Source organism: Cornus florida, unplaced genomic scaffold (genome assembly GCF_030987335.1).
Source record: "Cornus florida cultivar Cherokee Brave unplaced genomic scaffold, ASM3098733v1 CherokeeBrave_3.0.0_Hap2_Chr04, whole genome shotgun sequence".
Lineage (NCBI taxonomy): Eukaryota > Viridiplantae > Streptophyta > Magnoliopsida > Cornales > Cornaceae > Cornus > Cornus florida.
In genome coordinates, this window is record NW_026775574.1 from 77,333,623 (window position 1) to 77,360,414 (window position 26,792).

Consider the following 26,792-nt stretch of genomic DNA (forward strand, 5'->3'; position numbering starts at 1 on the left):
CTTCAATGATTCTTCCCAATGTCTACCACAGTTGCAAATGGTTAAAATGTTGAAACCTACTTCGCAGGTATGCTTTTATATTCACTTAGAAACAGGCTTCATATTAGCTTTGCCTAACAAAAATGATGTATAAACTGCAGATAAAGTTATTAACTTTCATTGCTAAATCTAACAATTCAACAAGTCAAACAGAAATTGAAATTGACAAAAGGCACGGAAGAAAAAGCAAATTACATATACCTAACAGCACTGTTTACCACCTTCGCGATGACGGCTCGATGCATTCCAAAGCAAAAGCAGCCACAACAGATTTGAACCCAGGTACAATAAATCTCAAAAAAAAAAAAAAAATTGAAATTATGAAGGCCAGATGCCATTCATTTATCACACTGCCTCAAAATTCTTGCTCCTCCTTCGGCACTTTCAGTGGGCATTGAGAATTGGATGGTCCCTGTGAACAGAATCAGGAAGAAACCATGACTTCAAGTTGCACAAATTCATGCAAATGCAAGTTGTTTATGAGATGCCAAGTCCTAAATCTGTGCTTCATAAATTATTGCAGACTTCACTCATCAGTTCATAGTACTAATCCCAAAATTTCTCCCCTTCCCTCCTCTCCTACACAACTCAATTTTTATCATGTTGCAATGGCAGGAAATGACTACCCATCCAACATACATTTTCTAACTTTACCACTCCATAGCAAAAATCAGAGTCTTGTCAAGACGTGTGAATAGTGATGCGATTCATGGCACATATTTTAGAACATTTACAAGGGAAGACTAAATATTGGAACCAATGTTGAAGAAAATTTCATCAGATGACCCCTAAGTCACAAAAAGATAAGAAAAGAACACATTAATTTAAGGGTAACTCTGTCAAAACACTTCGTTAGATATTAGAAAAATAATAAAATGAGATTGATATTTTCCTCCTTTTAACTTAAACCCACCCCCTCACAGAGAAAAAAAAAATGGGGGGGATATCTTTCATCTAAATGCAAGTCCTCCTCCAGCTCAAAAATCATTTCGTAGCTTCAAGAACCCCATCTGAAACAAGGTGTCTACGGCACTCTCCTTCAGTTGGGTTGAGGACTGTGATTAGCGGAACAGATTGAGGCATCTTGAGATTCAACTGAAAACGATAAGTGCCACTACCCAATTAGCCTAAATTCTAGTTCTTGCGCCTTTCGGAAAATCATCACATTTCCCCTACTCTCGTCTCTTATCTCTAGTTCATGCAGGAATCTTCATCAAACAAGCATTTTTCGGCAAATCTATTCAAGCTCTCAACTTTCTCTCACAATTCATTCCTAATCTTACTTTAAATGACTTCTGAGCATGATGATGGAAGACTCAGAATGTTCGGGTTAAGAGAACAGCTACTGGTCGTTCCTTCAAGCAGTTTCCCAACCAAGAGGCCCACTGACCTAATGGATTGCAGCCTTGAAGCATCTTTACTGGTGAAACCACAGGGCAAGCCCAATCTCTGTGAGGAATCTTAAAACTGTAGTCTGTAAACGCTTCACTCACTCTGTAGCTCAGATGATGACAATGTAGAACACCCAGCAAACATTTTTTATTGGCTTCTGGAATTATCAGGGAAAACTCATCGGAAAACACTATGATATGTCAACTAACTGAAAATTTACAGCATGCTTGAAACTCGTGAGAGGTACTTGCTCAAAGTTGGTAGCTGAAATTAAGTCATCCAGATCAGCATTTGAGACGTGAGTAGGAGAGCAAGCTTTATGAATGGACAAGCCCCTTTTTGGACAGATGAACCTGTACAGACAACAGCTTGGGCTTGTTCGAGAGAACTCCTATTTACCTCCCTCAAGATATTGTTTAACACGAAGGAACTTTTGCTACAAATATATAATAATTTATTATTATAACAAGAAAAGAAGGGTATTTACATAATAGAGTTTGAAATGGTCACTGATAATTATAATAAAAGAAGGGTACTTACAGAAATAGAGTTTGAAATGGCCACCAATAAGCATTTTATTTTTAAGATTGGTAACTATCCAATTTTTTTAACTCTATGGTCACCAAAAAGCAATTTTATTTTTTCTACAGATAGTACAAAATTATTTCCCCTTGACAACCAACCCCATCCCCCAACCCCCTAACCCAACAAAACCAAGAAAAATAAAACTCAGCTCTAGTTTATGCAGATATTCTTTAATCCAAAACAATGTCGTGAATTACAGTAAAAAAACATCGCACCAGTACAAAATTAGAACAAAAAATACCCTGCTCAAGGGAGTGATGTTCAAAGCAGCTGATATTCAGGGTCCATTTGGCGTTGCATTCATAATGAAAAAAACACTTTTATCAGTAGAAAAGCCATAAAATTGCTGCTAGCAAAAAACTTCTTAGGTATTTGGTGATATATTATATAAAGTACGATTCACAATTAAAGTATTTTTTCTTTTGTCTGGTAAAAATATTGTTTACAAAACTTATTACTAATTTTACAATAATGCCTTGTAATGGTGTGCTTTTATTTTAAATAATAGTAGGTCTTTATAAAAGTAGTAAAAAATTATAAAAAATAAAAAGGGATCAAATTCTCGAAGGCTCCGTTTGGTTAGATGGAAACAAGCTAGAAAACAAAAGAAATAGAAAGTGAAAGAAAAGTGAAGTGAATGAAAAGAAAAGAGATTTTCTAGTATGCACTTGGTTAGAATGAAAATTTATCTAAGAAAATTGTAGAAAAATATTAGTTTATTAGTTTGGATAGCATGAAAGTGAAAAGAAAGTGATTATGCATACCAAAACTACCCTTATGAAGTAAAATGATGGATTATTAAATTCAAATATATAATTGTTTATATTCATTTTTATTATTTATATTTAGAATAAGGCTTCATAATATTTCCTTAGGTAAAACTAATTATTAGTTTAAGGTACACAAATTTAAAAAAAAAAATTAAAAATTAGAGATGAAGAGGCAATACTACTATTTGGGAGAAAAATCAAATATTTCACCATATAAAATATATATATATATATATCCATACCGGATTATGAGTGACTAGAATTGCAACATAGAACAGACTATTAAAAAAAAATAAAAAATTCTATTTAGAAGCAGGATCTATTTTGAGCAATTTTACCCAAATTATCATTGATATTCTGTATATATAATTGTATAATTTGCCTTGCAAACTTTGCACGAATAAGGTACAGGGTAAAATAGGAACTGCAAATAAATAAGCGTCTCTTTCACATGCAAACCCACTATCAGCCATAGTAAGTAACTATCCTCAATGAATTCCATAAGAAAATTGAAGTTGACACAATGCCTGCAATAGAATTGCATGGATGACATATAGAGGAGTTTCACATTTTAAGTATCAATTGGTGTGGTTCAACTAGCAACAGTTTCCTTCCCTTATTTAATTAAGCAATACGAACAAACATTAAAGTATATTTCTCACTAAACAAAATAAAACAGATTGAATCATACCTTGTCCCGAAGACTGATTATTTTGGACCTCAACAGTTGATCCCCAACTATCAATCTCAACTTTTTAATAAAATCATCCCGACTGATTTTCTTGCTCTAATATAATACCCAAGAAGAACATAGAAAATTTCAAAATGAAATCAGAAAAAATATAAACCTAAACTGAAAAAGAACATGAGATAAAGAAGGTAATTAACATACCCTGAACAATTCATAGTGAAAATTCACCATTTTCATATCTTTAGGAGCGACATTATTTGAGATAGCTTCAAACAACAATGCAAAGGGCATCCAAGGTGATTTAGGAATCTTAGAGGTGCTTGAACCAATGCTGGCCTTTCCCTGAGAGTTGTTCTCAAGCTCTTGACATGGATGACAATTTCTCTCCTACAATTTAAAAAATTGCTGATTATTAAAAAATGAAAACCTCCATAACAATCTAAAAAAAAATCCAATCATAGTTCAACACCATATAACATATCAACAAGTCAATCTTTTCACAACGAATTCCCCAAGTCATGATGAGAAAATCTATGAAAAAACCATTCACCAGCATCAACAGTACACAAGAACAAACAAAACTCGGTCAATCCCTTACCACTGATTTAATAATTCTAGTCCTCCAAATTGGAAAAATAAAGAACAAAGGCATTCTTCTGATATAGAAAAGGATCTAGCAATAACCACAAAGATGTAGTAAAAATGTTTCAAACAGGTCTTGGGCCACAACTTAGTCAATCAAGAAGCTATCAAGTCCAACACAACCCATTGGCTGACAAATGATGATATCAAATCCCTGACTAAACAATTTGGACACCGAAAAGCTCAACTTCAAAATGGTTCACCGGAGAACAATTTCGAATCCCCGACTGAACAATTTGGACACTGGAAAGCACTTCTTCATAAGGGATTGACTAGTGAAAACTGTTAAAGTCATGTATACGCACAAATTGGGGGTGCAGGCCTGCTTGCACAACAACTAAAATCTCAAGCTTAAGCTCAGCTCCTGACGAGAAGCCATCACCTTATGCCAAAACAAGAACTCTCAGTTGCTTCTTATATTAATTTATTAAGGCAGAATGGACCCAGATCTGTTACCATCCTCGCAAAGATTTGCTGCCTGCCATACATAATTAGCAAAGATGACCTGCAATAAGAAGGGTCTTATAGTATTGAAACCTTACCAATTCAACTGACGATGAATATAGTTGCAACTGGCCCTGAGATTCCTGACAAGTTGTAACTCCTGATGTATCAAACCTGCTTTCTTTCCCATCCAGAGCCCCTGGAGTGAAAAATGGAAATGCTAGCATTCAAATACTTGAATATGCTCACTAATCCTATTTTATGATAATACATTCAGATATTAAGATTGCCAAGCTAGTAATATCCATTCAGATGATTTGACCATCTTTCATAACACGACTAATTAGATAATATGATTCAATACAGAGGACACACACGACTTACAGGGGCGTGAGGGATTGTGCTAAACTTGCAAAACAAATAAAAATCAAAATAAAAACAAAACCAAAAAATATCAATTATGAAAGACAAAAACATTTAGTAAGGTATAGAATAGCACCTTCGGGTCTAGCAGACACCTTGAAACTAACAACATATTCTGGATAGATGTGTGAGTTCATATTCATATTCCAAACAATGTAATGATTTGGATTTTGCAGATCATCAACTCCACTGTCAAAATTTTCGCTACTGGGATGAAATTGTCTAGATCCCGGATGAACAAGTTCCATATTTCCCAATATAACACGACAAAACACTATGTGTTGTACTCCATTTTCGTCAACATCACAATTACTTGCACTGTAGAGAAAATAAAAGCTTAATCCTTCTATGAATGCACATTAACAAGAAGCAAATACCAAAAAGAAAGAAAAAACAAAAAATAAAAGAGAAGAATAATACTTTCAAAAGAAAATTACAATAATTTACTTGATTATATTAAGGCAAGAGTTTGTCAAATATATTATGGTGTTGCTAATACTTCAAAAACCAAAATGGAAGTAGGGAAGGGGAAGAAGAAGGGAGGGAAGGGAGGGGGACGCCATTTAATTAATATCTGGTAGCAGCCATCACTGATATACGTAATTGTTCCAAATATTAACATAAGACAGGAAAAATAACATATATATATATATGCGTATACAAACCTGGTGTTGGCACAGTTCACAGCAGTGAGATGAACTCCAATGCCGTATGTGGTCTTAATTACAGGTCCACCATGCCCAAGCCCATAGGTCATGATGCTAGATACTGCATCTTTAGAAGCAGCAAGCCAAGCATACCGAACATTTGGATTTCCACGATACTTTTGAGCAATTTCAATCTGCTTCTGAAAAAGTTCCAAGCGGGCATGCATCAAATTACTAGAGCATTTGTTGATTTCAATTATATTTGCATTTAAGATTGGCTTCATGCCAGTCACAAACATGTTTCTCAAGACATCTGAATCCACAGTTTCAGAAATAGCTTCGAGCTTATGTGATAAATTTTTATCAATCTGTTGAATTTCCCCAACAGCCACTTCAATTTTGGAATCTGATTTCTGGTAGTATTTGTCACTAATACCCATGTTGTAACAATTCCTAGAGGAGTTTTCATCAATTTTAGTCCTCTTTACACTAGCATTTGACTCTTCCACGCATTCCTCCAACTTAGAGCTATTCACTCCATCTACTTCAATTTCGAGATGCAACTTGATCTCACAGGTCCCATTTGACCCCGGATATAATAATCCTTCGTCTCTTTCAATTTCAGCTTGGCAGCATTCATATTTTTCACAATTATTAGAGTATAATTCAGGAAAAAAGCAGCAGCCCGCTTCATCAATCCAAGCAATAGATTTCTGCAAACCTGTTTTCAAATCTACTTGAATCATATATAAAAAATCTAGCATTAAATGATACCCATTGAACTGCACTTCAGTTGCTGCCTTCTTAACCCGAAACCCTTCCCTGACCAAATCAACAATATCCTGAGGAAAATCAGTCCATTGACTATTTTGATAAAAGAGCAAACGTTGTGGCAGTCCGCTTTGAATAAAATTTGAATAGTTCTTAGGTAAAGATTTTTTCAAGCGTGACCCACACTTAGTTTTGCATCCAGCTGACCTCTTCCGCTTGCCAAGTTCACTAAGAATTGAGTCACGGCTAGACTGCAGTGACAACACCTTGTGACTTGCTCCAATTACACGTGCAGCATCCTTGGCTGCTCGTTTTCTCTTCAACTCACTGACATTGTCCATTACTTTAACCCACTTTGATTCCATTTATCTACAAGTATCCTTATTTACAGACTAAAACCCTAAATGTTAGCCGTTAGAGTAAGATACAGGTCTTCACTCAAAAATACCCAAGGAATCGTGTTGTGAAGAAGAAATCACACATCCTGGAGAAAAACTTAATCAGTTAATATTACTGTAGATGTGTATGTCATGCATATTAACAAACACTACAAAAGAAAATTGTTGTAAACAAGGAAATAAAGAAACTGTCACTTGTCAATGTTTCATTTTTTTAGATCAACAACATTCTATGTGGTTGAAGTAAACCAACACAACTGATTTCATCTCTCCTAATATAAAAGAAATCCCCAACAACCAAAGAATGGCTATCAAGTGCCTGCCGCTACCAAGCATCTATTAGATTACATCAATACCAAACTAGAGAGATATATAAACAAGGAAAAAAAAAAAAAAAAACTGACACTAGTCAATGTTTCAATTTTTAGATCAACAACATTCTATATGGTTGAAGTAAGCCAACACAGCTGATTTCATCTCTACCAATATAAAACAAATCTCCAAGAACCAAAGAATGGCTATCAAGTGCCTGCGCTACCAAGCATCTATTATACTACATCAATACCAAACTAGAAAGATATATAAACAAGGAAATAAAAAAACTGACACTTGTCAATGTATCAATTTTTAGATCAACAACATTCTATATGGTTGAAGTAAACCAACATAACTGCTTTTATCCAGGGGCGGTACCAGTGTATGCCAGGGCCCCCTGGCCTGGCCTGGCCTGGCCCGCCCCGCTTACTATAATACAAATACTAAATTTATATATTTTTACATGTATATATGAAAATTTTCATATAATGCCCCTCTAAAATTTTTATTTTCTAAAATTATCTCTTAAATTTTGTATTTCCTCTCTTTTTTACTCTTTAAATTCGTTTAATTTCCTTTAAAAAAAGTCAAATTTCCTTTTTGAATCAAGCTCTAATTTTTTTCCCTTTTTAAATTTTTTGTTAGCCATTTATCTTTCTTAAACTACTCATTGATTGACAAATTATTTTGAGTAATTTTTCTTCTTTGTCTCTTGATTTGAAGAATCTATATTACTGTGCCCCCAAATTTAATTTCCGGCTCCACCCCTGATTTCATCTGTCCCAATATAAAATAAATCTCCAACAACCAAAGAGGGAAGACCTTTGAATTTTTAGAGTGCTAAAAACACTTTTTTTTTTTTTTCCTTTGATTAGTACTCAAACACTGCTCTAATTTTCTTACTAAGAAGGGGAAAAAAACAAAAGAAACAGGCACAAAAATTCTGAGGTAAGGAAAAGTTAAAAACTAAAGTGAAAACTACCCTTCAGAAAATAAATTGGAAAAAGAAAAGCCCAAGTCAACTACAATAAGACAGTAAAATGAAACAATTGCATTAAGACAGTAAAATGAAAAAATGGGTCTACTTTTGAAATATATATATTCAGATGGTCAGCTTATTAAATTCAAAGGACCGAACTGATATCAGCTCTACGTCCAAAATTTTGATTTAGTTCCATTTTTCTTTAAATTTTATGCACAAAATAATTTTATGCACAAAACACTTTTTTTTTTTTTTTCCTTTGATTAGTACTCAAACACTGCTCTAATTTTCTTACTAAGAAGGGGAAAAAAACAAAAGAAACAGGCACAAAAATTCTGAGGTAAGGAAAAGTTAAAAACTAAAGTGAAAACTACCCTTCAGAAAATAAATTGGAAAAAGAAAAGCCCAAGTCAACTACAATAAGACAGTAAAATGAAACAATTGCATTAAGACAGTAAAATGAAAAAATGGGTCTACTTTTGAAATATATATATTCAGATGGTCAGCTTATTAAATTCAAAGGACCGAACTGATATCAGCTCTACGTCCAAAATTTTGATTTAGTTCCATTTTTCTTTAAATTTTATGCACAAAATAATTTTTCATGCAGAAACAAAAAGTAGACAAATAACACTGCTACAAGAAAATTTTGTTCAACAAATGCTCCAATTTGCATTAATCAAGGTGATATAACAAGTTAGTCATCTTAGCTTATCCAATATTACAAATAGGGACGGAGCCAGGATGCAAGGTAAGGGGGGGCAAAAATGAATTTTGGGGTGGCAATAATGCATTTTTTTAGGAATTTTAGGGGGGCCAAAAGTAATATTTTATGGGTATATTACTGAAAAAGAACAAATTATAAGGGTATATTACTATTGAAAAAAAAAAATTCAGGGGGGCCAATTGCCCCGACTTGTATGTAGCTCCATCCCTGATTCCAAATATAATATGCAGATCAACAGCCCGTTTTCAACTCCAGCATAGCACAGAGCACAAAAGCATCTGATAATGTAACTAGAAACCATAAATCAAATTACATTGAAAGTTTAAACACTAGATTGAACATGACTAGCTTTAACTTTATTAGTTACAAAGGAACAAATTTGTTACATTTAGCCCATCACTGCAAGTGTAAAAGAACATACCAGATTCCACAATTGAAAGCCATTTGTGTGCAGGTCTCTCTTGGCTCTGCCATTTGTTCAAAGTCGACGAATATTTTCCAATAGAAACTCCCAACAGCTTCAACACTTATAGTCCACTAAGATGTAAAATTTTGGTTAGTTATTTTCGTACACATATATATGAAATAAGGAAGTGCTAGTCTTCTTGAAAGGGATGCTCCACAAATCTTACAATGCTGCTCGCTTCATTTTTTTTTCCCCAATTTAACCCCAAAAGATTTTATTTATTTATTTATTTTTAACTTTGCAAGAATCTCACACACTAAGTTTGTACTATCGACCTTCTACTTTGGAAGGTGGGAAAGTACCACTAGGCTACAATCCTTGGTGGTAAAAGACTAGTTATCATTTCCTCAATTGCCACTTGCAAATCAATAAATTTTGAACTGCTTCTAATGAACATATCTAACAACCAAGTAGGGTTGCATTGTTGCAAATGAACAAAGCTGAGTTAAGCTTGAGATTGTTTGGGCGGGGTTCAACTTGGGTTAGGCTCAGTGTTGTGACGAGCTCAGAAAGTTGAGGTATAGCTTAGCTTAGCTCATAAACTTGTACATAAAACATATTAATTTTCTTGATTTTTCTTTTTTGTGGACAGATGCGCACAAACTAGTCGAAACTGTAAGAAACGTGCTCATAAGCACGTTTGGGCGGGGTTCAACTTGGGTTAGGCTCAGTGTTGTGACGAGCTCAGAAAGTTGAGGTAGAGCTTAGCTCAGCAACTCATTCGTATAACATATTAATTTTTCTTTTTTGTGGACAGAATGACAGATGTGCACAAACCAGTCGAAACTGTAAGAAACGTGCTCATAAGCTGAGTCTATAAGCCACTAATTTTTCTTGATTTTTATATTTTGTGGACAGATGTGTACAAACTAGTCGAAACTGTAAGAAACGTGCTCATAAGCTGAGTCTATAAGCCACATGTTGGCTTGTTGGCTCAATGAACAAGCACCAGCCAGGTTTTAAATGAGTTGACTCCAAGTTGTTCATGAGCAGCCGCTTATTTGCAGCCCCACCACCAAGGCATGATGATAACTAAAACAAATACTTTTTTTATATTTCTCTTTTGTTCTTGGACAGCATCAAAATCAAAATCAAGTAGCAAAAAATAAAAATAAAACAAAATAAATAAACAGGAAGAAAAAAAAAAAAGGTTTTTCATTTTTTTTTCTCTTACGAACTTCGTCAAAGATAATTACTCCCAAAAATTAAAAAAGACAAATTTGAAAATAATAATATTATAGATAAAATTAAAATAATAATATTCACTACTACCCATGATCATGAAACCCCTAAACCAGAAATTTTCTTTTTTATCACATCGATGGATAACTAACGATTTCTCATGAAATAACCAATAGGCTCTCACATCAAGAAATTGAATCAAACATAATAAATCATATAAAAAAAAAACAAAATACATATATAGAAAAATCCCTAAAAACCAGAAATTTTCATATTTTATCACATCGATAACTAACGATTTCTCATGAAAAAACCAACAGCCTCTCACATCAAGAAATTGAATCAAACATAATAAAATCATAGAAAAAACAAAAAACTTATATAGAAAAATCATTAAAAAAAAATCCAAAACTCCATAGAAATCAAAACCATCACGGATCTGCCAAAATCTCTTACAAACCCCAAATTCAAACACAAGAACAGTAAAAAATGAACAATTCTACCCAAAAAAAAGCCGATTCTAAGCCCTCAAACAATTTCATCCAACAAACACAAATCAAAAACGACAAAAAGAGAAGATCTTCACCTCGTTAAGCGTGAAGGCATAATTATCATCATAACCATACCCTTCATGATGGACCAATTCGTCTTCGTCGTCGTCGTCGTCTTCGTCACGGGAAGTGAGAGTTCGATCGGCGTGGAGAAGACGTGACGACGACGTTCAAGGTGCGAGGACCAACGGCGGTGACTCCATTGATAATTATTGTGTGGAGTAGGTATCGTTTGCGTGGGCGAAAAGAAAGTTAGAGAGATAAAGTTAGAGAGAGAAAGTTAGCGGTGGCTGACTTCGTAGCTTCGAAGATGGAGGTGAGATCTAGGGTTGTTCCATGTTTGTACAAGGTTAGGAAAATAAACGGTGTCGTTCCTAACATTATTGTCTATAAAACGATGCCGTGTTAGATGTTTGGATCTAGGTAAACGTTTGTGTCATTCCAAGTCTAAGTCGGCCCAAAATTGTTCACGAAACTTATAAAAAAGTCATAATTGCGTGACGCTCACTTTATTGAAAGTCTCTAACCCAAAAAAATAATATAATAATAATAATAAATATAAAATAAAAATAAAGGAAGATGCCCATGGTGTTTGTGAGGGGTACCAATTGTGAAAATAATTGTGAGTGCAGCATCCATCAACATCTTTCATGACTAACCTTTTTAGAAAGAGTGGTGACAAAAGGGCCCACATTTCACAACTCACATCTTCATGACTCAACAAACTTGTTTAGAAAGAGTGGTGACAAAAGGCCCCACAACTCATAAGGCTACTGTGGGGTTCACCATAATTAGAGTGGGGTCTACTCATTTACAGAGATTTGTGACTTTGTGTGTCGGACGGTTTGAATTTATCTTTTATAAAATTAAGGTATATCTATGTGATCTATAGTAATCTTGAAATTGTTCTATTTATTATTTTAATCAACAAATATTAGTTTAATCAACAAATTCTTTTAGCATTCTCATTGTGTATTTGTTAAAAAAAATCAAATCAGTCATTTGTTCAAATTAATTATTAGGCATAAATCGTGGTTGCATAATCTTTTCAAGCGTTTGAATTTAGAAGTTCTTGTTCCACACACACCTAAACCATATAGAAAGAGTCATAAGCTTATATTAATGGGTATATGGTACTATTTAAGAATTTAAAATTTTTGAGTTAGAAGACAAACTTCTAAAGAGACAAATGCCTGAACTTTACAAATGGTATTAGAGTAGACGTGTCCGCTTTGACTCGAAAATTAAAGGAAAATAAGTCTTTGTTTTATCATATATTTGACGGGACAATGCTTGAGTCTTACGTAAGGAGGATGAACAACGTGATCCAATACAATTTCAACAAGTGTATAAAATAAAATATAAAATTAAGTTGGGCATTGCCCATCTATTTGCGAATTTAACCCATCTTTCTTTTCTCTCTCCTCTTTCTTTCTCTCTCTACTTCTCCCATATCTTATTGTCCATTTGTGATCAAATTAGGCATTGGTTCAAATTAAACTTGTCTATTAACTAAGTATTACAAAAAAAAACTTGTTCCACAATCTATTGAACAAGTGTTAAAAGTTCTTATCCCACATTGGAAACAGATAAAAAAAAGGTTATACGTTTATATATTGATAAGATATACAACACCATCCAATAACTTCAGTTTTTGGATTTGAGGTGAGTATTCAGCCCTTATAAATGTTATTAGAGTCAAACATAGTCCTTGAAGCAGTGTCATGCCTGGCACCCACTACTATATGAGAACTTAAACTCTCGTCATTAAACTATGAAAGTACAATTAAGTTATAACTTGTGATGGTCATTTTGGCCATTGAATGAACCATGTTGTTACAATCTTGTTTGGCAATGTGCCTTTCAAGTCCCGAAGCCTCGAGACATTCTAAAGGACAAAAGAACCTCAAAAGGTATTTTCTCAGCCTTAAGGCCTCGAGAAGAAAACCTTCAAACCCCAGAGTCTCGAAGCTCCCTTATCAATCTAGAGGAATAATCCTTAAAGTCGTCAATAGAACTCCTAAAATAAAGATGTCGAGGGAACGCAAGTAGGACATACACCAATACTACTCAAGCTACTAAAAAAGAATTTTCGAATACCAGGTGAGATACTAGAGCATGCCTCAAGTAGCAGGCCCGACCAAGGGAATGGTGAAACACATGCCATGCAAATCTCTTACCATCACATTTAATGTCATAATTGGATCATTGATTCTGAACTAATGCCATTGCCTATGAGGCGAATGAATTAAATGTTTGTATTACCTAATTAATGCGTTGTTGTCACAGTGAAGCGAAACATAAGGATTGACCACATAGGTAGCAAAAAGAGTAGTATATTTAATGATAACCTGAAATCCTATGTATGGGATAAATCCCGTTAAACTTTGAACCTTAGGGTATTATAACCGAGGAACTTAGGACTATAAATACAGGCATAATGGAACATTAATGACCAAAACTCAATTAACTAAAAATCACATAATATCATAACCCATTTACTTTCAATCTCTGACAGAAGTATTCCTACATTTACCGTTAATTATTTTCTTTGGTTGGTATACTTCTCTTCTTTCTACCAGAAGGATCCTTCAAATTGTATTGTGATATTCCTTATTATTGTTAATTATATTATTATGTTATGATCCCAATACCTACAAAGGGATTAAGAGTTCTTTTATCACTTGACCAAATAGAGTCACAATAATCTATTAGTAATTAATTACTAATTAGAGCATTAATTAACCATTTTAAGTCTTCTAATTCGCTGAATGTGTTAAAGTGTTTCTCAAGTTCATCATAGTGCTTTATTTGAGGTGGAGAAATCTCCAGTTGATGTAGAGTTATGAAAAAATCCTTGTTCGAGGTGGAGATATGGTCGAGCGCATGAAGACATAGTCTGATCACGTGTTGATTACGTGAATGATTTGCGAGGTTAAAGTTGTTGATTCTTGCTGTGAATTTTGGCTACTGCCAAAGTTGAACCGGTTCAAATGGCTTTGAACCTGTTTAAGTGTGACGTCAACTTTTGGCTACTACCAAAGTTGAACTTGTTCAAAATGACTAATCCGGTTCAACTTGGATAGTGAGTTTTTCTATAAGTTGCGAGAAACAGTTTCCTAATTAGTTTTGGAAGCCATAAAACTTGGGAAAAAGCTAAAGATTTGGGGAAGAAGTTATACCTTCTATTTTAGAGTTGAAGGCGGATATGATAACTCCTTGTAGGCAAGTTAGGAAATATTTGTCTAACAAGAAATTGGGTTTTGAAGACTCTATAAATAGAGATGTGTATGAGAGGTTGAGAGAGAAAAGATGTAAGGGGTTTAAAGGTGAATGTTGTGAGAAGAGGGAAGAATATATGTAATTTTCGAGTACATACATGTAGCCTCAAAAGAGATAATGAGTGAGTGAGTGACGTTTTAACATGTACTTATATATTCTCTTCCTTGATTTATAATAGTGAAACCTCTCTCTCCCATGGACATAACCCTAGAGTTGGGTGAACCATGTAAAATAATGTGTTGTGCATAGATTGTATGATTGTTATCTCCACACATGCTTGTGTTAATGTGATGTGATGATACTTTTGCTGTGTGTGATGAACAAAGGATTTAACTTTCATCAACAGCCGATCATTGAGTGGGTTGGAGGGAGTTAATTATTCCCCAACTGTGCCCATTCCATTCATAATTGATAAACTTAAATCCTCTCCGATATACATTTGAGTCTAGTACACGCAGTGCAATTAAATATAGAATGTAATATCACGTAACAACTTTAAATTGATAATAAAAAACCACTAAATAAGAAATTCAACAATAATATAGAAAGTATTTCATTATCGTTTTAATAGTGTTGGGAGTGTTGCATAATGATATGAATGTTATAAATGTGTTACATTTTAAAAATAAATGTATTGCATAATTATTTATATTGTTGTTACATGAGTGTTATGTTCTCAATATAACATGTTACGTCTTCAATTTTAATTGTGTTAAATAAACCAAAGCATCGAAGATGATCCTAATTCCATAAATTGACATTGTTACAAAACTATTATGAATTATTCGGTGGTTGTAATTGTTCTAGCCATCTGTTTAGGATGATTAAGCAATTTAAGTTCTTAGACCATGTTTTGCTCTATGTTTGTTAATAGTAGTTCTTGATGCATTTGATTGATCCTCTTTCATGGCATTTTTAGGTGACTATTTAAATTCTCTTAAATTCATTTGATTAAATTAAAGAGCTTGAATCATTTCTATTAATTTTATATTTTCTTTTTAAGTATTTCTAAGCCATCACTTTACGATTGTAAACATGTCACATCATCACTTTGTTTCAATTTAATTGTGTATATATGTAACTCTAACATGGTGGGTGGTAGTTAAACAAGTAATGACGCAACTTGTTCGCAAAAGCTAGATAATGGCTTAGAGATACTTGAAAGTAATGAAAATTGAAAAGTGAATGTAAACATGATGATATGACATTTTGTAATGTTCCGGATTTTTTTTATTTTTTTTAAAAATTTTATTTTAATTATTTTTTGTATCTCGTTTTGCGTGCCACCTAGGCCCGAGGGCCATTTCGGTTATTTTTTGAGCCGAGGGTTTTAGAAATGTAATTTTAATTTTTTAAAGTCATTTAGACGCAATGGGATTGGTTTTAGAATTTTTCGAAGGGTCGGGATGATTTTTGTGTTCTGGAACTTCTTTCGATTTTCTCATTTAAGTGAAGGGCATTATGGGAATTTCACACACATATATACATATAAATGTAAGCATATATTGAGATATTTTATGGGATTTTAATGGAAGGAATTGTTTAAGTGCAGGACAAGGTGGTAAATTAACCAAAAGTTAATTCCACTCAAAGCTTGACAAACGGCACACTTAGGGTCATGGAATCAATTGCAAAAAAATCAACCCAACCTCTCTCCCTCTTCATTCAGCCGAAACCCCCCTTTCTCTCTAGTTTTCTTCTTCCTCTCTCTATATATCTATACATCTATATACACATATGCCTCTATTGTTCCAAACCTTGATTTGAAGGGGTTAGAGTGAGATTTTGGAAGTGACCAAGAAAGGAAAGGTGGAGAGCTTGGAGAGAACTTTCATTTGAGACCAATGGTGCAAGGGTTTGGAAATTTTCAAATTTAGGCTAAGCCTAAGGGCTTGTTTGGTTGCATACTTTATGGTAGGGGTCTCTAAACCTCAATTCCGTTGATTTTAGTAAATTATATCCCTTGTAATTGCAATATGGCATGCTAAATTGTGAGGTTTTCTTATGGTTATTAAGATTCTAAATATGTAAAGTATGGTAGTGTAATTTTTTTGTGACAATGTGTTGACATGCTTGCTAAATGAATTATTACAAGATAAATGTTTGAATTTAAGTATTACATGCTTTATGCATTTATGATATTGTGGTTGTGTAGTTGATGGTATACATGTTCTATATGCCTTCAATGTATTATAATGCATGCCTATGTGAGTTATTGTGGAATAGTTGGTTAAATTAACATTGTATATGGACTATATGTGTAAATTACCATGTTTGATGATTTGAAGGCATGATACATGATGCGTTAGTTATTTTCCCCAAGCAAGAAATGTGATGGTGATTTAAATGTGTGGGATTTCATAGCATTGAAAAGCATGCAACATTCATGCATGGCATTGGGAAGGAAAAAGGAACAAGGGTTTGAAAAGAAAAAGGAAATTTGTTTTGGGGAAAATGGTTTTGAAAGGAAAAGATTTGGAAAGTTGTTTACGAAAATCAGTCGCCTAGGAGTTGCCTAAGGTTCGTGGCGTTAATGGGACCTAGAAATAACTAAGGAGACTGTCCTAGCGTGGTTAAGTTACCTAGGCCCCAGATGATGCCATGGAGTTGCCATGGGCCAAGGATAGTTAACCAATCCTTCTCTTGTGGCGCTAAGGAGTTATCATGGGTCGGGTTATATTAACGGTTTGGAAATGATTGTGATTGGAAATGGTTTTGGAAATGGGAAGCGACATTCCATTTCATTGGCATTGCATTGCATTTGAGGATTTTGTTGGACTTGTTTTGATAATTTGATACTTTCCCTAATGAGCATAATCCCCTCCTCTATTTCCTATGCTTTGTGTGGATTTACGGGATCATCAAGGAGTGAGTTTTAGGCACTTCTTACTGAGCCGTTGTGCTCACCCCATTTCTATCATTTTTAAGAACCGAAAAGGAGATAATAGATGACCACAACACCACCCCTGACAGTCCAAAGGACCTCTATTGTAGACTAGGTCTTTAGTCTATCTTGATATTGCAAAAATTGATGTAGGATGTTATTTTGTGAAGGTTATGTAATTATTTTGCTACAAGTTTATTTTGAGCTCTGCCATGTACTCATAAAGGCTCTTATAGTATTTGATTTCATGTATAATCACACGGCCATGATTAGATGTATTCAAACCTACTTTGGACTTTAAATGATGTAATGAACTCATTTATGATTCATATGAATGTAAGGATGCCTAATTATATTTTATAAACCTTCAAATGTATGATTTGGGGCATGTTTAGATTTTAAATAAGGTTCCAAGGGACTAAAGGGGTGCCCATGTACCCAAGTGTTTAATTTTAGGCTTTTAGGGACATTTTTCAAAGTTCTGGTCTTCTGGAATCGGTACAACTTTCATGGAACCAATTCAAGGGTGTAATAACGTTTGGGCATTCTGCCCATGTGGAACTGGTACAAGGAATTGGGAACTGGTTCAAGACCTCCAATGTCCATTTTTGTCTTGGCAGCTTGTTAGTTTTGATCACCTAACTTCGGGCGATCATAACTTCTTCGTTCCGAACCCAAATAGGGTCATTCTTAAGTCCATTTTCAAAGATTTTGAGTTATCTTTCCAATGAGACCACCTCATATTCAAATTCCATTCATGTTGAGAGTTATGATTGTTTTAGTGGAATAATATCAGAATTTTCCTTGAACAAGTAAGGGCACTTTTGGGAAATCATAACCAATGACCGTATAACCTATTTGAGCATCATGGAATGACTAGAGTGATTATTTTAAACTTCATTTGACCTAGTTTATAAGCAGATTATCCTCTCATATTGTATGATGAGCGCTGAAAAGTGCGTATTTAAACCCCTTAAGCTTAGGCATTCGAGTACATTTATCTATCTTACTTTACCGTTTTAGATTGATTTCGTATTATTTCCATTTTTAGGCACTTATTCCGGAAATAAACTAACTCAGCCAAATAAGAGCTTAATTAAAGTAATTCTGGGATTAAATAAAGAAATGAGCAAAGTGGAGAAAGAAAGAAGCAAGTGAAGCCAAAGGTGGGAATCAACAAAGTTCGATTGATCCAACTTCAAGGTTCGATCGATCGAACACTGATCGATCTCAGTACTTCAAGATAGATTCAAACCTTGACCCAAAGCAGAAAGTCCAAAGTTCGATCGATCCAACACTACCCTTCGATCGATCGAACACTTTTGTCCTTATTCAAATGATTGATCTTATCTAGTTGTACCACCCTACCAACCACTTTTGTCCTTTTTCCCAAAAATATCTCCTAAAATATCTCAGATTTGTCTTTTCCCAAAAAGCTCAACCAGTTGCATCGATCCAGCCTCAGTTCAATAGATCTCAGCCAAGTTCGATCGATTTAAGTTTAAGGTTCGATCGATCGAACTTCCTCCAGTGCAAAAAAGTTAAATTTCCAGCTCATTGAAAGTTGTCCTTTATCCAATCATTACGGAATATTGTGTGCACGACCTCAGCTCATTTTGGGTGTCATTTGACTTACCTATATTAGGATAAGGATTGCTTTTTAGAAGCGGGGGCTAATATTTTTTTCATATCATCTCTTGGAGAACAAACTTAGAGGAGGAGGAGGCTAGAGACACCATTGGAGACTCTTCATCATCCAATGAGCAAATCACAACCATGGAGTTAGCCCTTGAGGGTTGGAGTAACATCACCATGAGTGGCTAGACATCCTCTTGGGGCTAGAGTTAGCCCCAAACATGCTTTCTTTATCTTAATCTTGTATATTATTGAGGGATTAGTGTTGTAAATAATGTTTTGACACTTTGATATATATAGATCTTGATTGTCCAATGATTTATGTGGTTAAATGCTTTCAATTGATCATTTCATTTTATCCATATGTCTATGTATGATAGAATAGATATTCATGTGCTTGTCTCTAGCTTTTGTGTTATTGATGCATGTCTATGTGTATTGATGCTATAGATTTAGAGATTGTCAAAACATAGTGCTTAATGGAATGCTCTTGTGATTTTCTTGATGGTTCATACTTATTCCTTGATGGATGGTGCCTCTCCCTTAGTTTATTTTCATGCTAGTAGTGTAGATGTAGTGTAATTGTAGTGTAGTGTTAAATGGGAGAACAATCTATGCTTGTTATTTGATGATCCAAACTTTTGAATGCAAGTAACATACGTCTCTAACCTTGTGGTATATTTAGATTGTGAGCTTAATGAAATGATTAATGACTTGTTTTGATCTATTGTGCCTTTCACATGTTGTTTAGACAATATATGCTTCATTGCTTAGATATATTGTGCCTTTCACATGATGTTTAGACAATACATGCTTTACTAGCCATCCTTGCTTGTTGAATCAACCAAACACACACACACACACACACACCCCAATATTGCAACACACCATTTGCCCTCATTAGTCACTTGTCAATGGTATAAAAATGCATTGCTTGGTGGTGATCTCTAAACCCCAAGACTCTTCTCTCTCTCTTATTTGTTCTTAATTGCATTTTTTTGTTATCACTTAGTTTAATTTAGTTGTTCTCTAGTCTAATCAACCAACCAACCAATTGTTTGATCACTCGACCTACTAGCCCTAATAGCGATTCCACAACCTTGTTTGACCCTCACAATCCCTTGGGACGATCCCTACTCGCCATAGCTATATTTATAGTGAAAGGTAGTAGTGGTTTTTATAAATGTAAAACTCTTGGCCCTCGCCTTAATGCACACTCTCCAAACTTGACGGTAGTGCGGCAAACCAGTCATTGTAAAATGACCATTTTATCCCTAGTGTGTCATCGGGTTTGGTTAAGGATCCGGTTAGTGATTCGGACCCCCGGTTCAGGTTGTTACACATTTTCACAACCATTAGATGATGGCTTGAATATATTTGGAAAGAAAAGCTAATGGAATAATGCACCTCATGACGTTAATGCGTGTATCGTCAATTTCTACTAAATCTTCCTCATTTTCTAGGATCTTCTGCAACATTTATAAAACTAAGACCTTCCGATCAAAACTCTAGAAAACGGGTCAAGTGCAAAAAACACCCATTAAGTATGCTTATAGTACATATCACACCCCTCAAGTTTCAATTTGATGCAATCAAGTCCATCTGGCACATTTAAAACCAAATTTGACTAAAGTACCCTTAGTCAACAATTTTATAAAATATATAAAAATGCAAAATTTTGTAAAAAAACCAAAAAGGAAAATAATTATCATACAATTTGTTTATATATATAACACAGTATATTATACAAATGTATATCAATTTTTAATATTAAACAATTTGTTTATAAACAATTTATACACAGTTTATTTCTAAATTGTAAAATGATACAGTTTATTATACAAATGTATAACAATTTTATAAAATATATAAAAATACAAAATTATACTGTCATAGAAGACGGTGAGCTCGGAGGCGACCGTGAACTCGAGCTGTGGCGTTGATGGGGGAGATGGTGGCGGAGGTAATCGTAAACTTAGGGAGGCGGGGGCGGAGGACGAGCCAGATGATGAAGAAAACGGCGGAGGCAATCATGAACTCCAATTATGAGGACAACGGTGAGGACGGCGGCGATGAGATAGCAAAGGAAAGAGTCACCGCCGCCATACCCAGACCAACGCCACCGTTGACGGAGACGACAAGAACTACGGCTAGAGGAAAGGTTGCGGAAATCATCCTTAAGCCAAGACCAACGTCGCCATGATTTGAGCAAGTTTCTGCCAGTGACGCGAAAATTCAAGGGCGTGGGTGATGGTTTGAGGAATTGAAGGCGTCACGACCCTTAGAGAGAAGGGGATCAGCGGAGGAAGGGGTTTCAACAGTGGAAGAATCGGTGGTGGTGATGGTGGTGGCCGTGGCACCTTCATTCTTTCTCTTCGTTGATTTTTGTTGCCCGATTGTGGGTTTGGGAATAGTGGGGGGTCGCGGTGCCTCCACCATTGACAGAGACGATTGTAGGCCATTAATAGGCAAATTATCCACAGCGGCTTGTCGAAGCTGAATGTCGACACCGCCAGCTCCGCGAGGTAGTCGTTGATCACGTCCTCGCCGTTGACTCTGTCAACAACGGGTTCACAGCGGACGATGAAGTGTTGGTTGAGATCAACTTGGGTCTCTTTTTTTTTTTTTTTTTTTCCCGGTGTTCGACGTCGTGAGAATCTCTGGCCAACAAGTTGTGGTCTTGAGATGAGAGAGAGCCATGGTCTTGACTGGGGGGTGAAGCGGATGCGAAGTGAGGACTTGAGACGAGAGATAGCCATAGCCGCATAACTGGTCCGGCGATCACTGCACATTGGCACCTCCTTCACCTTCATTATTATACAATTTGTTTATAAATATTAATATATAATTGAAGGCCAAATTGTAAAATGACACATCTTAATTGGCATTTTCGGAAGAAGAAAAGGGTAAAATGGGTATTACAGTAATAATTTATGTCAGATTTCTGACAGAGGGGTAATTTTGCACAAATTCAAAAGATTAGGGGTGTTTATTGCACACTTTTTTAAATAGGGGGTAAAAGTGCCACAAAGAGTATACTTGAGGGATATTTTCTGCACTTACCACTCTACAAAACAGTAAAAATTGAAAGTAAATGATTTTTTTAAAATATAAATATAAATATAAATATTAACCACTTAATTTTCTCAAAAAAATTACATAAAGGGCAATAGAATTTGAGCATGTTTGGTTCAATTTTCTAGGAAAATAATAAAAGAAGAAAGTTCAAAACTTGCTGGAGTTATTTGCATGTTTTAAGTAAATTTATAACTTGGTGCTTTCTGATTTTCAAAAACATCATAAAACTGAACCAAACTCCTTTAAGTTTTGCTTGAAAAGTTACAAAAACTTAAAATCATGTCATTTTCTTCTGTCTATCTAAAATATATATTTTTTAAAAAAATGGTATTAATGATTTGTATCTCTTAAAATGTCCTAAAAGGTTATTTGCTTAGATTTTCACATTGCTTTTATTTGTGCAAGTGGACCTAAAAAATTAATTAGAGACAAATCTATTTATACTTGTTATTTTGTGCCATATAAATGCCAATAATTGAGGTAAATAATTTTTTTATTCAAATCATATAATAAATTTATAATAATATTTTACATTAACCTTTACTTTCCTTTGTCTCTTTCTTTTTAACAAAACAAAGCACTGAATTTACTTTTTTTTCCTTTTCTTTTTCTTTTTCTGTAGTTTCTTGTTTTTTTTTTGGAAGTGTTTTGTCCTTTTCATCGAACTTCTTTTGGTTTTCCTCTCTAACTCTGTTTGTATAGTTTTGTCGTTTATTAGTTTGCTTTCTTGTAAGTATAGTTTTGGTACTTTGGTTATAGTTTATTAGTTTGCTCAAATAATTTTGTATGGTTTTTTTATTTTTAGTTTTCTAAAAGTAAATTTTTTTTCTTCTAAATAACAAATCATGTAGATCTTAATTACCTAAAAAGATTATATATATATATATATATATATATATATATATATATATTGTTAAGTAAGTCGCAAGAAACCTTGGTATATTTTGGTGTAGACCTTGTTCATGTCCTTATTGCAACAACATCGCATGTGACCTTTCAAACAAAATAAAAAACAACATTGTTTGTGATTTGACAAAAGCACTTTCCTTATCACTTGGGAGGCAAGAAAAACAATTATTTGAGCCAATTCAATAAGATAATGATGATAATATTGAAACGACACTGCGACTGTTTTCTCTCCCACGGAGGGAATTTTGTTCAAAGGAATCCTGAGCTGTCCAGATAACGATGCTATTATTAAAATGATAGACACCTATACTTAAAATTTTGTATAGTTTTGATGTACCGAACAAACATATTTGAATCCCATACAGAAGAGGATTCGAACCTGCAAAGATTATCGTCGACCATGACTTTAATTGTCTAACCTTTAGTTTGAGACAAATCACAAGTAAAATTAGAGCTATTTAACCTAAACCATGGATCTCGTTTTGCGGCTATTTGTAGAATTATATAAATATTGAGAGAGAATTATTTATTTATTTAATTATTGTGACAAGTTTTCACAAATACTAGGTAAAGAATTTGCATGACTTATTTCACAATTATAATAATCTGATGGAGCAAAGAATAGAGAGAAAAAATAAAAAACCATGCTTATGTATGATGTGTTGCACATACAAACAATCAAGAAACTTCGCGGGCTACGGGTTGTCAACTTTCATAAGTTCATATCACTCACTAATAATTGTACGGTTTGTTTATCAAAAGCTAGATGTACGAATCCGATCATGTAATAACAAGGCGGTTCAATTTAATTTGGGGCTTAGACGAAAAATAAAATGTAACTTTTTTAATTATATAAATAAAATTAATCACAATTCAAAAACAAAATATACAAATATATATACACACAAATTTATAATAACAAAAGTTAATAAAATTATAAAATAATTAAAGAAAAAAAACCAGTAAACCCGATGTAGAAAACCCAAATTCAATACTTTTACAAACTTTTTAATAGAACAAAAATATGTTCATAACAACTGTAAACTTGTACGGAGAATAGGAGGAGAAGATTTGTTAAAAAGAAGAAGATAAAATGTATATATAAAAAAAAAGAATATGAAAAATTTTCACCATTTTTCCAAACAACAACGTATATTTAATATTTTACTGTTGGTGTAACTTACCCTAAAATATTTTTAGTGTTGGTATAAAAAACGTGAAAGAGAGAGAAAGAAAGAGGGGAAAAAAATATTTATGATACAAATTTTTGGACCTAATATTAAATTTCTATATTAGTTAGGATTTTATTGTAAAGGATGAATGAGAAAAAGGGAGGGAAAAAAAGTCATATAATGATGTAAATTTTTTGGGCAAATATTAAATTTATGTATCAATTAGAGTTCAACGGAATGAGGGAGGAGAGAGAAAAAAGAAAAAAAGAAGAAGTTATTTTATGATATAAATATTTGAGGCCTAATAAAAAATCGAAATGAATGAGGAGGGAGGGACAACAGAAAAAAATAAGTTATTTAGGGATATAAATATTTGAGACCTAATATAAAATCGAAATAAGTGGAAAGGGGCAAAAAAAAAAAAAAAAAAAAAAAAAAAAGAAAAGAAAAAAGAAGAAGTTATTTTAGGATATCAATTTTTGAAGCCTAATATAATTTTTTTAATATTTATTAGAGTTTAACAATATTAGGAAATAATTATAGTATAAGTTATAAGGAAATTTTAAATTTTTGGGCCTTCCTATTGGCTGGGGCCTTAGGCAACTGCCTAAGGTTCAAGCCGACAATACCGGTAGGACACGATATAGATATAATGATACGATATAGATATAATCTTTTAAAGAATAAGATACTGATTCAACATGAATACGTCGAAAAATAATAATATAATATTTTATTATATATAGAAAAATAATTTTATTTATTTTATTCACATAATCATTAATGCAAGCACTAATTTCGAGTTTAGAATTAAATGTTTATTATTTTAAATTTTATATTAATTTCTATATTGGTCCATAATATAATTTAAATTTCATTATTCTAAAAAAAAATTACAAAATCACGACGTCATGTTTTGAAAATATTCAAAATATGTCATTGTTATGTCCAAGCCGTGTTCAAAATATTCAATTTTCAAGACACTTTTAGCCGTGTCCGTCACGACACTCGTAGATAGAGTATTCGTGTTTTATATATTAAAAGAAAAATATCTTTTACACTGATTCAACGGTTAAATAAAGTAGATTCCATCCACATCTATTCGGTTGAAAATCGAATCAGCCTAAAAACATACTATTCTTCTCAAAAAATAATTTCAAGGTGGACTATGAAATTGTTAATAGCCTTTGGAGAGTTCAGTTGAAAAATATAATACATAGTTAATAGCCTTTGGAGATCACGAAATGTGAAAAAGGAGAGGGCCTCATTGGTTTGGTCTCCTGAAAATACATTTTCATAACTCTAAAACGAAAATATTTTCCGGTATTAATAAAATTAGATTTTTTTAAAAATGCTGACTAGTTAATAGTAGGGCCCGAAAAAAAAAAAAAAAAACTAAACTCAGATGAATTAAAGGGAAAAAAAGGTTGCTTTGATGATGCCAACTCAGAAAAACTGAAATGATGCTCTTATCCTTTTGCCTTGTGGACTGGACTCATGCTTATCCATCTGAGATTTATTGTATTGTATCAAGAAGTGAAATTGTCTTATCTACTAGTGATGAATATATATTTTAATAAGATATAAGTTTTAAACCGTCAGTTTATGCCGAGTGGAGTTGGTATTTATCTTTTGAAATTTGGGGATGGTATATTAATTATAAATTCGTTTCAGAATAGGAATGGAGTTGGTATGACAGGATGGAATTAACTTTGCCCCAACTCTGCCCCGTTAACATTTTTAACCACTGTTGGTATGTCAAATCTTAGGTAGCTCCTTCAACGGCCAGTTTTGACACGAAAAACTTCTCCAATTGATATTTAACTGGCATTTGTCATAGTATCAATACGTTAAATTTGGCTATGAAAAAATTGTATGCCAAATTACTTATTTTTATTATTTTAATATATGGGTCTCATGCCAAAATATTAATAAATTGTGGAGTTCTTATATATAAATATGTCAAAATTTTATACGTCAATTTGTAACGTCATACGTAAGATTTGAAAATTCGGATGGCGATGCTCTTAGTCACTAATAAGCAATTAAGCATTTCTTGAACCGGCCTGGATTAACTAGTATTGTGATTCAATAATTAGACCGGCCCAAATTGCAATTATATATGGCCCATCACCGATCAACAAAGCCTTCAGCCTTCATACCTCTCTTCACTTTGAATGCTCCTTGCATTGACCATTTCAACTTTTAAGTCATTTCCATGTCCGTGACTCCACCATTGACGTCCAAGTCAACTTTGGCGCGGTGCATTAAACTGAATGAATCAAGGCCCTTCATGGGCTAAAGTGGGATCCATGGTTGGGCCCCACTTCAGGCTTCGATGCTTTTGATCTAACCAACACGGGTTTTGATATTTATGTGTTGCACATAAAAAGTGATATTTCTGAGCACAAAAACATAAAAAGTGATATTTCTAAGCACAAAAAATGATACCTGCGCGCCTAAAAGTGATACCTTATTGAGGGTAAATAGCATTATTATATGTTCACATTAGCATTTTGATCAACTTCATTTTTTTGAAATTACAAGACTTTCACTCCATTAAATGATAAATATGAGCCATTAGCACCATTTATTTAGACTTTGACTCCATTAAATGATAAATTACGAGACTTTTACTGGACCGGACATACAACCATCCATGAGTAATTTGAAGATAATTCTCTTGTGGTATAACTTTTATGCACCTTATACTGCCAAATCAGTTGCACACAAACTTTTTCCGACTTAATAGCTTTATTTTTTAGGACAAGAAGAAACTACATTGTGATAAAATATCAAATACATCA

General features: G+C 33.7%; 1 protein-coding gene across 1 annotated transcript; it reads right to left on the reverse strand.

The window, feature by feature from the left end:
• Positions 1-135: 135 nt before the first annotated feature.
• Positions 136-11,356, reverse strand: LOC132303582 (inactive poly [ADP-ribose] polymerase RCD1-like). Its single transcript, XM_059800897.1, has 8 exons — positions 11,061-11,356; positions 9,248-9,363; positions 5,652-6,888; positions 5,063-5,304; positions 4,662-4,762; positions 3,679-3,864; positions 3,478-3,573; positions 136-451 (listed from the first exon to the last, which is right to left on the reverse strand). Exons 3-8 carry the CDS (start codon positions 6,767-6,769, stop codon positions 395-397), a joined length of 1,800 nt encoding a protein of 599 aa, XP_059656880.1. The 5' UTR covers positions 6,770-6,888; positions 9,248-9,363; positions 11,061-11,356; the 3' UTR covers positions 136-394.
• Between the last annotated feature and the right edge of the window lie 15,436 nt (positions 11,357-26,792).

Coding starts and splice junctions, on each gene's coding strand:
- LOC132303582 (XM_059800897.1), bottom strand. CDS start 6,769: ATGGAATCAAAGTGGGTTAAAGTAATGGACAATGTCAGTGAGTTGAAG. Junction 3,865..4,661: donor ATTCATCGTCAGTTGAATTG/GTAAGGTTTCAA, acceptor TTTAAATTGTAG/GAGAGAAATTGTCATCCATG. Junction 452..3,477: donor TAATCAGTCTTCGGGACAAG/GTATGATTCAAT, acceptor TTCTGTTCACAG/GGACCATCCAATTCTCAATG.